General features: G+C 41.5%; 2 protein-coding genes across 2 annotated transcripts in view; one reads left to right on the top strand and one right to left on the bottom strand.

Annotated features, from left to right (window-relative positions):
- The window catches only part of C7H5orf15 (chromosome 7 C5orf15 homolog), a 107182-nt gene extending 105423 nt beyond the window's left edge, over positions 1-1759 (bottom strand). The window contains exon 1 of the mRNA XM_085618027.1: positions 1513-1759. Coding sequence (XP_085474153.1) covers positions 1513-1627 — 115 coding nt within the window. The 5' untranslated portion in view covers positions 1628-1759. The remainder of the gene's footprint in view (positions 1-1512) is intronic.
- On the top strand, positions 1626-11817 carry LOC146810970 (uncharacterized). Its single transcript, XM_085615024.1, has 4 exons — positions 1626-1653; positions 1772-1854; positions 5070-5210; positions 8567-11817. Exons 1-4 carry the CDS (start codon positions 1626-1628, stop codon positions 9812-9814), a joined length of 1500 nt encoding a protein of 499 aa, XP_085471150.1. The 3' UTR covers positions 9815-11817.
- Positions 11818-12829: the final 1012 nt, after the last annotated feature.

The raw sequence follows: 12829 nt of genomic DNA, 5'->3' as shown, positions 1-12829 counted from the left end.
GATTTCGTGCGAATTTGGCCCATGGGCATTTAAGCGCTTTACATGACAATCAGAGCATTTGCGTTAAAGCTTACGTATGTGGCTATTATTACCTTCCTGGTTCACAGATACGCCCCCAGAGACGCCTCTAAATACCTACCCATTAGTGAGTACCGGCAGTTCTAATTTCCCATTTAAAGCACAGGGTATGCGGCCTCAGAAGAAGGGGCAAGCCAAGGAACGGCGCAAAGAGTACTATCTATAAAGTCTAACTGCAGAACAATAATGCAGGAGTGAGTTTCAAATAACGGTTAGCACCATCGTAACATAAATACATAAAAAGGATTAGTGTTTAGAGAGGGGATACGTATATGGAAACAAACAATGATATCAGATCAGAACGTCACAGGCACATTAAGTGCAAAATATGACTGACAATGGAAGGATTGTTTGCGTTAGAAAATTAGTTTCAACTCTGTGAACCTTAACCCTACAACAAACAACAGTACATGGAAATATTGTATTTCTTAACATCTGAATCGAAATGAAAAACCAGCACTGACGATAACCAACCCTCCTTACTTCTAATTATTATATGAGAACTTGAAACATATTCATATATATGTGACTACACGGAATGGTCGCTAGGCGAATGAATAAACAGAACACTGGACTAAGTATAGAAAATAGACCAACACCCAATGTCAGAGGCTTGATGGGTTGTGGTGTCGCTTTTTGTGAAGTCACTGCATAATATTAATCATCAACCCCGCTTTTTAAGAATACAATTATTTTTTTTAATCGAGACTCGGGGACGGAGCAGGTGTTCAAGTTTGAGGATCTTCTATAATTGCAAAATCAAAAAGAATTAACTTGCGTAACCTAAAAAATGTTGCGTAGCCTTAAAAATGTACGACCCCGATTACAAAACTGGTGGAATTGAAAACTTGACAGAACACAATGACAACAGTTGATATAAAATTGGTAAATTCCTTTCCGTGAGTCGCAGCTAATAAGTGCGAGAAAAATAATCACCCTTGGGGAAGTAAATATAAAAGGGCATGTAGAAGAAATGACACACAAGTGTTGGAAACTAATTACAGTGCCACATAAAAACAGCTGTACTGCCAGGTCTCTAAATGGAATATCGTACGAAAAAGATGTAAATGATGAACTAATCTTAAAAAAGGGAGTTGCAGATCAGTTTCACGGACACCGATTTTGGCTTTTATGGATTCATGTTCATTACCAAAGCTAGCGGCGTGTTTCTGGGTTTCAATTCCCACCACAGGCATCAAATTAGAAGGATCCAGAGAAAATGGAAAGTCCACAGCTATCACTAGACGAAGAAGCATAGAAAGGCGCACCGAGCCTGCAACACCACACAAATCGATATTTTAATGGACTCTTTCATTTTCTATTGGTATGTGGTGGAGTAAATAGCAGGGCGCCTTCCCCACCCGGAAACAAATTCTTGAAGGGCTTCTCCGGTTCCAAAACCAGGAAGAAATGCTGCGTTTAATTAAAACTCACCCGGGGCCGCGATGCACGACGGGAAGATCATTAAGGCGAGCAAGCACAAGAACGTGCGGTGATCCCACGCGCCCCGGCAACACTTGACCCTCGCTTCCATCCTGCAGGCGGCCATGGAAAGCGTCACCAAACCAGCCACCGGCTGAGATTACTACTGCTCCTGTCTGGCAACTGTAGGCTGGTTGCTGACGGCTGTGTGACGTCTCTGCTCACGCGCCTCCAAACCAGCGGGCGCGCCTTACTGGCCGTGGCATATGAGGGCGGTCTTACAGTTCATCGTCAGAGAGACACAAGGAATCACCACGGTGGTTGTTCGTTTCTACGACTATCCCAAGTCCTAGGGTAATCCTTTCCCCTGGTTTCCTATCCTTAAGTCCCTTCAAGTTTACCCCCCACAATTATCCCCGCCTGATGTTAGTACACGGCAAGTTTTGGGCAGTGTCAGTGGCTGGCTGAAGTAAGGTGACCAGACGTCCGGGATTTCTTGGGACAGTCCCGGTTTTCAGGTGACTGTCCAGGTTTCCCGACAGTACTTTACCTAATTTTAAATACATATCCCGGTTTTTTAATTATTTAATTAAAGGTTAGGTCATCCCGCAATGCAGAATTAAAAGGTAGGCTTTGCTCTCCTTTTAGAGGCACACTCGAAGTCTTACAAAATGTAAGTCATTTATTTGTTTATGCCAGGCAGCAGAGGCGCAACTAGAGCCAAATTTCGGGGGGTGCTAAGAACAAATTTCGGGGGGGGGGGGGGGGGGGTGCTGAATCTTCAAACAATAGGCAGAGTGGAGCTGCAGGGGCTCTTAGGTGAAACAAAAGCAAGGCCTTATTAACATGCAAATGGTCTTTTAAAGACCTGTGAAGTGCTCGGGTGCGGCTTTATGATTTTCTTATGCTTTATTTAGATAAACATTTCAATTCATTTAAGAACTGTGTCGGGTTATTATTTGAAGTGTATTGATGTATATTGATTAGAAGAATTAAGTGTCACTTTTCCCAGCAACTCAGCTGATCCATGGCCTATTCATGGGAGGAATTGCTAGGTTATAAGGTATTGAGACCCTGGTGAGGTAGGGAGGAATAGGTGAACTTGTTACTCATCAGGGAATTTGTACTTTTACCTCCCATTTCCAGCGCATGGAATAGAGAAAGGAGTTCCCCTTTCTCTCTCTCTCGAGGACCATTGATCTAAAGTAGAATGAATGATTGGTGTTATGGGCCCCACCAATGAATGAGTGAATGAATGTGGTTGAAGAGATCTGTGGTCTGTGACGTAGAAAGGGGATTTTGGTATTCAGCGCTGGAACAGTTTTCTGGTAGCAGAATGATGGTTAGCTATTGTTTTGGGTTTAGTGACGATTGCTTGTAAATAGCTTATTGATTATTGATTGGTATTGGTTTATGTACTAACACTCTATGTTGAGTTGCGTCGAGTTATATGTTGTTTGCACGGCTTCTGGGATGTAGGAAGTCGGAAGTTTGTAACAGTTCCTTAGTAGAGCAGAGGTAAGCGCTGCTCTCGGGAAAGACGGGATTGTTGTTGCCCTGTAGGTACACAGGGAAAACGTGTGACAAGTGAAGTTGCACGGTGCATTGTCAGGGTTCGATTCGACAGCATCGTCATGTGTTGTCATTAGTGATATTCTCTGTGTGAGAAAAGTATGAATGTTAGCAAAGGGTTACTTGTGAAATTTTGGTCTTAGGTACCAGGAAACCAAATGGCATACCGATAACGCTTACTACTGAAAAGGTAGCAGGTATATTCTGAGCTTGCTAGAAGGACAAAGTAGAGGGGAGCGCTGCTTTGTTAACGAATGGTATATTCTGAAGTAGGGCAGAGGTAAGCGCTGCTCTCAAGAAAGAAGTCTGCGTGAATGATCTACATTTTCCCTGTATGACAGTGTGTGTATGAAAAAGGCATTCTAATTAATGGCAAAACTCTAGTGTTATTTAATTCTAGAGAAGCGGTTAGTTGAGGCTTGATAGAAGGGTGAAGTAGAGGGATGTGCTACTTTATCAACGAAAGTAACGTTTCCGTAGTAGTACAGAGGTAAGCTCTGTTCTCGGGAAAGACGGAATTCTCGTGAGAAAGGTCATTTGCTGTTCTTTGGTTAGCGAATCAGACAATGGAGATGTTTTATTGTTGTTACTAATCGAATCGTAAAAGTTGCAGTAAGAGTTCACGGAGTGGTCTTGTAAAGGAGGGGTAGACGAGAGCAGAGCAGAGCTGCCGCAGCGGCTGCTGACGTCAGAACGACCGCGCTGGGATTGGACAGTAGAATGGAGGTGTAAAACGCTCCGGATTGGTGCGTTAGTGTAAAGCCGCGCTAAGAGTGGAGGAATACAGAGTCACGTAAACGCTCCCTGATTGGAGTGTTAGTGTGAGTCGCGCTGAGATTGGAGGATTGTGATAGTGACGTAGACGCTCCTGATTGGTGCGTTAGTAAGAGTCGCGCTCTGAGTGGACAGAATAGCGGTACCATTGTGAGAAGACTAAACGGTACACGGAAATCGAGAAAATGTATTACCAACCACCAGAAAAGAAGAAATCGTGGTTTGGAAAAATTAAAAGGTGGTTCAAGAAAGATAAAGTAGTTGAGACTAGGGAAGGACAATTACTTCCACCCCCGAAAACACCCGCATCTACAATGATTGTGAAATATGTATTTGGTTAGATAATTGGGTAAAATACACCAAGGACGATGGAGTCCTGGCGTTCCCAGAACATGGTTCCTTTAATTTGGCTGTTTTGAGAAATCTTCGAGACCAAATGATTTCCCTCGACTACGCGAAAAGCCCGTTGAGTGGTACCGGCAGGTAGACAGATTTGTAAAATTGGCGAAGGTATTATGGATAGATTTGAATAGTCTATTCGATATAATAGTACCAGCAGATTTGTGGACAGAATGCAAGCTGATGATAAATTGGCCCACTCAGGAGTATCCTAGGGACTCTAAGACGGGAGCTCCCGACCCAGAAGTAATGAAGAAATATGAGCAGGTTATGGCATTTCTGAAAAATAATGTACCCCCTAAAGAGACCGAAGGGTAAAAATTGATAGAACCCAACAGGAAAGCAAGGAGTCAGTACATGCATATTATGAGAGGCTAATTCAGGCTTTTAAACAGTACAGTGGAGATGAGAACTTGAGTGATAAAGATTTGAGTCATTTCGTATACAGATTTGTATATGGTTTACGCCCAGAAATTGGTGAAATGATAAAGCAGCATACAGTTGATTGGCAAAATAAGAAAATAGATGACGTTTTGAGACATGCAAAATATTTCAGCGATGAGATTGAGGCAAAACAGCGGAAACTGAAAGAAAAGGCAATGTGGGTACAGGTAAAGGTAGCCGAATGACAGGAAGCTCAGTTGGTAGAACAAGCGAACAATCCAGGAGTAAGACCAAGATTTGGTTCAGGGAAAGGGAAAGGTAATATAGAAGAAGCTAAAAAGAAATTCCCATGTCACAATTGCAGTGAGTTAGGGCATTGGAAATCCGAGTGTAAGAACCCTCCAAATACTAATAATGAAAATCGATCGTTGAATCCACAGGTGCAGAAAGAGGTGGGTGGTCAACTGCAGCAACAGCAGCAGGTGGTTACCTCCCAGAATCAGGTGCCAAAACCACCTTTTCCACAGAACAGAAACTCACAGAAGTATAGTAAGGAATCGGGATTCTACAATGAAGAACAGGTAAATAAACCATCACGCGCTCGCACTGTTTCGCAGTATTGGCTGCAACATGATGAAAGTGATTCAGAAATGGGTTATTGACGGTGCCGAAGGGAGGAAGAAGAGTGCGTACTTGGGGCAACTCTAGAAGTAGACCAGACAGGACCATTTGTAGATGGGAAGATTAATGATGAAAACATTAGTTTCCTAGTGGACACTGGCGCTACTCGATCTACTATTAGATCAGCTGATGTTAAGAATCTTCCTCTTTCGGATGAAACAATCCAAGTAGTTGGCGTATCTAACCAACAGTTAAAAACATACCTTACAGAACCCGTAAAAGTTAGTATAGGGAAATTTTCTGAAATGCACCGATTTGTGGTGTGTGACACTAGTCCTGTGAACTTGCTAGGTAGGGACCTGTTGTGCAAGATGAATTGCACTATATTTTGTACTCCGGATGGAATAGCTTTTGAAACACCAGATGAGGATGTATTGTATAAAATGACCATAGCCAACAGAGAATGTGAAAATATCGGATCATATGCAGTATTTAATCCAGATGAACTACCTAAAGAATTGAAACTGTCTGTAAAAGCAGAGGTTTGGGATTTCACCGGAGAAGATGTAGGGCTAATGAGAAATGTAGACCCAGTAAAAATTACTGTGAAAGATGGAGTAAGTTATCCGAACATTCCTCAGTATAGATTGACACCTGAAATAATTGAAGGAGTAACTCCAATAATTGAGAAAATGATCAAGCAAGGAATTCTGAGAGAAATATTGAGCAGTCCATGTAAATCACCCATAATGGGCCTGAAAAAGCCAAATGGGAAGTTCAGAATAGTGCAAGACCTGAGAAAGGTAAATAAAATCGTTGTACCATGTTGTCCCATTGTACCAAATCCATCAGTGATTTTGTATCAGATTCCCCATGATGCAGAATGGTATACAGTGATTGATTTGTGCCATGCGTTCTTTTCCATCCCATTGCATCACGACAGTCAGCAAATTTTTGCATTTCGGTTTGGAGACCGTATTTTGGCATGTATACCCCACAGGGGTATACAGAAAGCCCCTCAATATTTAATCAATTATTGAAAAAGTCATTGGAAAGTCTGCAAATGCCCGAGAGTTCAGTACTAGTGCAGTATATCGACGACCTCCTTGTGGCGTCAAAAACTCGTGAAGCTTGTGAAGTAGACACTATAGCCTTACTAAATCACCTGGCAGATGGAGGACTAAAAGTGTCCCCAGCCAAACTGCGTATTGTAAGATGGAAGTACAGTATTTGGGACATAACATTGAAAAAGGATTGAGGAAAATAACAATAGACAGAATCAGAATCATAAAAGGAATGAGAGCCCCCATGACTCAAAGAGAAGTGAGAATGTTTCTGGGAATGGTAGGGTACTGTCGCCAGTGGATCAGCAACTTTTCGCTGATTGCAAAACCTCTGGTACGGCTAACAAGAAGTGATGTAAAAGATCCCCTTGAATTGAATAAAGAAGAACTAGCAGCATTCAAACGATTGAAAGATGGATTGTGTGAAGCCCCAGCATTGGGTATGCCTGATTATGAAAAAGAATTTGAGTTATATTGCAGTGAAAGAAATGGATGTGCACTTTCTGTGTTAATCCAGAAGCATGGAAGATTGAGGAGACCAATTGCATATTATTCATCGATGCTTGATCCAGTAGCCGTAGGCTTACCTGGTTGTCTGAAAGCAGTAGCTGCAACATGTCGAAGTTTGGAGCAGAGTGAAGGAATCGTGATGGGATATCCTTTGAAAGTGTTTGTACCTCATGATGTGGCGATTCTTTTAACAAGCAGTCGTACTCAGTATATGACACATAGTCGGCTGACTAAGTACGAGAAAGTCATATTAGGTGCAACGAATGTGAGCCTTGCGAGATGTGTGAATGTGAATCCAGCAACGTTGTTACCAGATGCTGAGAATGTGGAAGTGAGAGATGAAGCAGATCATGATTGTTCGGATGTGCTTGAATATTGTACGAAACCACGACCAGACATAAAAGATGTACCTTTGGCAGAAAATGATAATGTAATGTTTGTTGATGGGTCATGTTTGAGAACAGAAGAAGGGGTGTTGAGTGCAGCATATGCAGTGTGCACGGTTGCAGCAGTGATGGAAGCATCCTATCTAAAAGGAGTAAAATCTGCTCAAGTAGCAGAATTAGTGGCTCTGACTCGAGCATGCAAGATTGGGAAAGGTGTGAGAGTGACTGTGATAACTGACAGCCAGTATGGCTTCGGAGTTGTCCACGATTTTGGCCACTCCTATAAAGAATGCTGAAGTGGTTGGAAAGTTGATTGAGGCGATACAGCTGCCTAAACAATTGGCTGTGGTGAAATGTGCTGCCCATAACCAAGGGGAGGATTACGTTACTGTCGGCAACAGATACGCCAATGACATGGCGCAGTACTGTGCCAGAAATCAGTATTCAGTCAATCGGGCAAAGGAGAAAGAAATGACTTCCTAGGAAGCAGGAGATGAGGAAACAAGGCAGTGGGTAAAAGCAGGATGTGCACCAAGGGAAAAGGATCATGTGTGGGTCTATCGAGATGGAAGACCAGTTATGTCTGATAGCATGTTGTCTACCATGGCACGGATGTATCATGGCCAGGGACACATAGGGAGGGATGCTATGATCAGGTAGTTTAAGCAGACCTGGTACAACCCAAAATTCAGAATTATATCAGAAAGTCTATGTCAGAGATGTCTAATTTGTCAGCAATACAATCCTGGAAGAAAGACCGTGGTAAGCCTAGGAACTATAGGCCGAGAAGGAGGGCCTTTTACCAGAATGCAGATAGACGTCATTGAGATGCCAACATGTAAGAGATTGAGGTACGTTCTGGTCATAGTCTGCCTATCCTCCAGGTGGGTAGAAGCATACCCGACAAGGAGAAATGATGGATTGACAGTAGCAAAGCTGCTTTTGAGAGAATTCTTCCCCAGGTTCGGGTTCCCAGTGACCCTTGAATCAGACAGAGGAGGGCATTTCTATAATGAGATTGTAAAATTGGTCAGTGAAGCATTGAATGTACAACAGAAACTGTACTGTGCCTACCGACCAGAAGCTTCTGGTGTGGTTGAATGGTACAATCAAAAAGAGAATTGGGAAAAGTGTTTAGCCACAGGAATGAAATGGCCTGATGTCTTGCCTCTAGTTTTGATGACCATACGTGCAACCCCAGTTAGAACTACAGCGTTAAGTCCTCATGAAATAATCATGGGACGTGCAATGAGGCATGCTTACATACCAGTGAACAAACTGATGACGATTTCTGATGACATGGCATTGGAGTACTGTAAAGGCCTGGCTGACGCAGTTCATTCTGTGTTTCATCAGGTTGGAGCGGATGCCACCACCCTTGAAAAGAAGCCAGCCCATGATCTAAGCCCAGGAGATTGGGTGAGGATAAAGGTCCACAGAAGAAGAAACTGTTTGGTTCCCAGGTGGGGAAAACCAAGACAAGTCATTCTGACCACGACAACGGCTGTGAAGTGTGCTGGACTGAAAAACTGGATTCATGCCAGCCATACCCTGAGAATACCAAATCCAGTGGATTGCAAGGAGAAAGAGTACTATGACGAATCAGAGTCAAGTACTGAATCAGACAACGAAGAACCAAAAACACGAGAAAATCCTGAAAGGGGGGAAAACGAACCAAAACAGATTCTAGTCCCCAGAAGTGTCTCTCTGAGAAGAAGATTGCAGATTTCTGACAGCTCAGACTCTGAAGACGAGCAAAGAAAGAAAGGTCCTAGAAAAGAACCTAAAAAGAAGGAAGGAAAAGACAAAGAAGAAGCAGTAAAAGAAAGTCAAAGAAAACAAATTCCAGATGAAAAACTGAGAGAAATTCCACCTGAAATAATAGATTTGAATGAAGAAGGGACAGATACAGAGAGAGAGGGACAGATTGCGGAAGACCCCCGAGGAGGTGTAGGGAACTGCAACATCCAGCTAGGTGAAGGGACAAGTAGTCAGCAGGAAGATTGCGTGTCGGAGACCCGAGGAGGGAAAGAAGTAGGGAAACCAGAACAAGTGGTGGATAAAGAGACTGGTGAAAAGGAAAAGCAAGTTGGGACAGAGTCAGAAGAGAGTGAGAATGAAATACCTGAAGGTCGAGTCCTGAGAAAGAGAGCTTGGAGAGAAGAAAAGAATGAAAAGAATGTCAAAGGAAGTAAATTGAGAAGAACTGTAAAACCAGAAGTTTGGCCAAACAAAATAAAGAGACTAAGATATCGATTGTCTCGAGTGAAATCACCAAGAGCTGAACAGGTGAATGAAGTCACGAGTCAGGAAAAATCAAAAGAGGAAGAAACAGTTGTAACCAAAGAGTCCAGAAGAACAAGAAAACCTAACCAGAAGTATAAGTCGCCGGAATTGACGTATGTGGCCCTGCCTGAAGAATCCCAAGAGGCAGACAGTCAAGGAAATCCAGAGGAGGCTTTACTGAAAGTGGTTAAAGAAGAAGAAGAATCAGAAATCCTGAGAGTTCTCTTGTCCGACATTGGAGAAAAAGAAGCGGAGATTCAGGAAATTCTGTATCCTGATTGGGAGAAGGAGGCAAAGGACGATGAGATGCCAAACTGAATAACCAAAGAAGCTGTTGATGTGGAAAACGATAATAAAAGTGAAGAAGTAGAAAACTAGTGGAACCAAGTAGAAGCTTAGAAGCTCTGGGTTAGAAACTGGTCACAAAGTAGAAGAGGCTAAGTCAAAAGACACGGTCTATTTTAGTAAAAATGGCTAACACAGATGGTAGTAAAGGTAGATGTACATTCATGAAAAGATGGTGTAAAACATGTTGCTGTTGTACAGGATTAATAATGCTTTTATGGAGCATCCTAGCTCTTGTAATATCATTTAAAGTCACAATAGATACAATAGAAGGACATGGTCAAAACAAAACTAATATAGGTAAAATTTCGAAGGTAGTACCGACTGTAGAAACAAATATTCATTTGCATAAAGATAGGTCTATTAACGATTTCTCTAATAATGTATTTTCAAAATTATTGTATGAATATGTAAAGACTATGGATGTAAGGGACTGCTACGTCTGCATGCATTTACCTGCTTCTGTGGCAGAGGGAGTGACTTATCATCACCTTCCAACTACTTATGGAATAACATGTAGTGTAATAGCTAGCTTATTTTATGAGTTAGGGAAATTAGAGTATTATTTTTCAGATGTAGATAACATTTTTGCATTAGTGCCTGCTAATAATAAGCTAAATAAGGTAAGACCTGCTAAAGTCTTAGGTGAATTTTTTCTAGAGACTAGTGAACTAACATTAGAAGTTGTGTTTAAATATAATTTGACATGCAGTTTGCAGAAAGAAGAAAATACGTTTTTTAATATGTTTGAGGAAAGAAGGCATAAGATGCACAAAAAGGCATCAGAAGGAAAGGTTGAGAAAACGGCTTGGGACTTAGAAATGGAGAAACACCTGACAAAAATAGAGTCAACACCAACGATAGCTTTAGATAGGCCTCAGAAAGGAAAATTTTGTGTAAGAAGGAATCAAACTGCATATGATAACCTTTTTGTAGGTAATAGTGAGTGCCATGATACATACCGTATCATAGGTGGATGGGGATTTAAAGGTGGAAGAGATCCAGTATTTCCTGGAATATATTTTATCTGTGGGAACAGGGCATATTATCGTTTGCCAGACCATTGGTATGGCACATGTTATGTAGGTCTGGTATTTCCCAAAATCTTTCACATGGACAGAGAAGAAGGTGTAAATAGTTTAAATAGTCATTTAGTGCGTAGAAAGAGAGAAGCTTGGGCAGAAATTGTAGGTGACATCTTATGTGCATTGATACCAGCAGTGGGAATAACTCTGAATGCAAATAAAATTAGAAGATTGTCTACAGTAGTGGATCGCTTGTCAACAAGCACTGCTAATGGATTTTTATTGGTTAATACTGAAATGGTTGCCATGCGTGCTATGGTAATGCAAAATCGACTTGCCCTTGACATTCTATTGGCAAAAGAGGGTGGAGTCTGTGGAATGCTGAAAGTTCAACATTGTTGCACTTACATTCCAGACGAAAGTAAAGATCTAAAGGTTTACATTAAAAATATTACTGAATTGCATGATGAACTTGTACCACTGGAGGTTGAAGATGTATGGACAAGAATGGGAAAGAAAATAGCTGCTATTAAAAATTTCTTAGCTAAAATAGGTAGTACTGTTATAGGTAACAAAAAAATTCCATTAACATGTGTGATATTTGCAATATTAGTGATAAGATTAGGGTTTATGTGTTGTAGAAATAAGAAAACAAATAATAAAATAAAAAGATATAATTAAGAGAAAAGGAAAAGATCCAGAAAAAGATTTAGAAGAGATAGCCTTAGACGAATGGAAAGAAAGTATGTATAAAAAAGCAAAAAGAGATGAATATGAAGAAACTGAATTTTGAGCTATGAGTAAGAAGTCATTTCAAATTTCCGTAAAAGGGTACTAAATTTGGGTGTTTAGTGGTGATAAAATCACCAAAGGGAGGATTGCTGGAGTGAGGTTTTCCCTAAGATTCGTATACCTCCTCCATTTTATCATTTTAAATTAAAACGAATAACTGATTAATATTAATAGTATTAACCCCTTGAGTGCCCATGACGAGATAGTCTCGTCATGGGCCGCGGTTGCGCTGTGCCCATGACGAGACTATCTCGTCATGAACCCCGCCCGCTAATTCAACGCCCGGCACAGGGCGGGGAAAGGGCGGGGCACACAAGGGGTTAATGGTTTGCTGAGTTTAATTAATCAACATTACTAATTAGAAAATACACGTGGGAATCGCATTTGCATGGCCTGATTGATATGTAAACTAATTTCGTATGCATACTAATGTCAGATATTTAGAATTTGCATGCTATATGTTGCTTTTGTGATGTGATTTGTGAATCGTGCTTTAAAATGGGAGTATAAACCGCACTGCGTGTTGCTTTTGCTAGATAAATACACACACATAGAGGGTTTAGTGAGGGAATAACATTTTAATAGTCACTTCCATGTATTAATTACGTTTTGTGTTTCTTTGCTTAAGTTGACCTTACTGGAGTGGCCACAAAATGGCTGCCATCCCTATTTTGACGGACAGACGAGATACAGGAGTCACTGAGTGAAGTGCGCCTGCGCTAAAAGATGAGCAACAATAACCTCGTCCTGACCCCAGACAGACTGTACTCGTGAAGGTCACACCGGGAGGAGTGCCAATCGTCAAACAATGGACTTCCTTAAACTAAGAACTGTTATAATTGATGACACCATGGACACAAACCCGTATGGGAATCAACATGCCCTGAATGGACTAGTAACAGTTGCAAATTATTAATAAATTGAGAATTTCATCTAATGAAACATTGAACGCATGAGAATCAGGAAGAATGATCCTGGTTGCACCAATCGGATTTGTTTAAAACATGTATTGTAACATTTTGTTGTTGATTTTACTATAAAAGAAGTAGACTAGAGAGGGTCATTAGGTGGTTGTTCTTCGCGCTTAAGCTTGTTTTCCTGACGTTATGCTGACGGAGAGGACGGTGACGCTGCTGGACAGCTGCTTGCCAGAGACTCTGATGGACTGATC

Source organism: Triturus cristatus, chromosome 7, assembly GCF_964204655.1.
Source record: "Triturus cristatus chromosome 7, aTriCri1.1, whole genome shotgun sequence".
Taxonomy (NCBI): Eukaryota; Metazoa; Chordata; class Amphibia; order Caudata; family Salamandridae; genus Triturus; species Triturus cristatus.
This window is presented reverse-complemented; position numbering and strand designations above follow the sequence as displayed.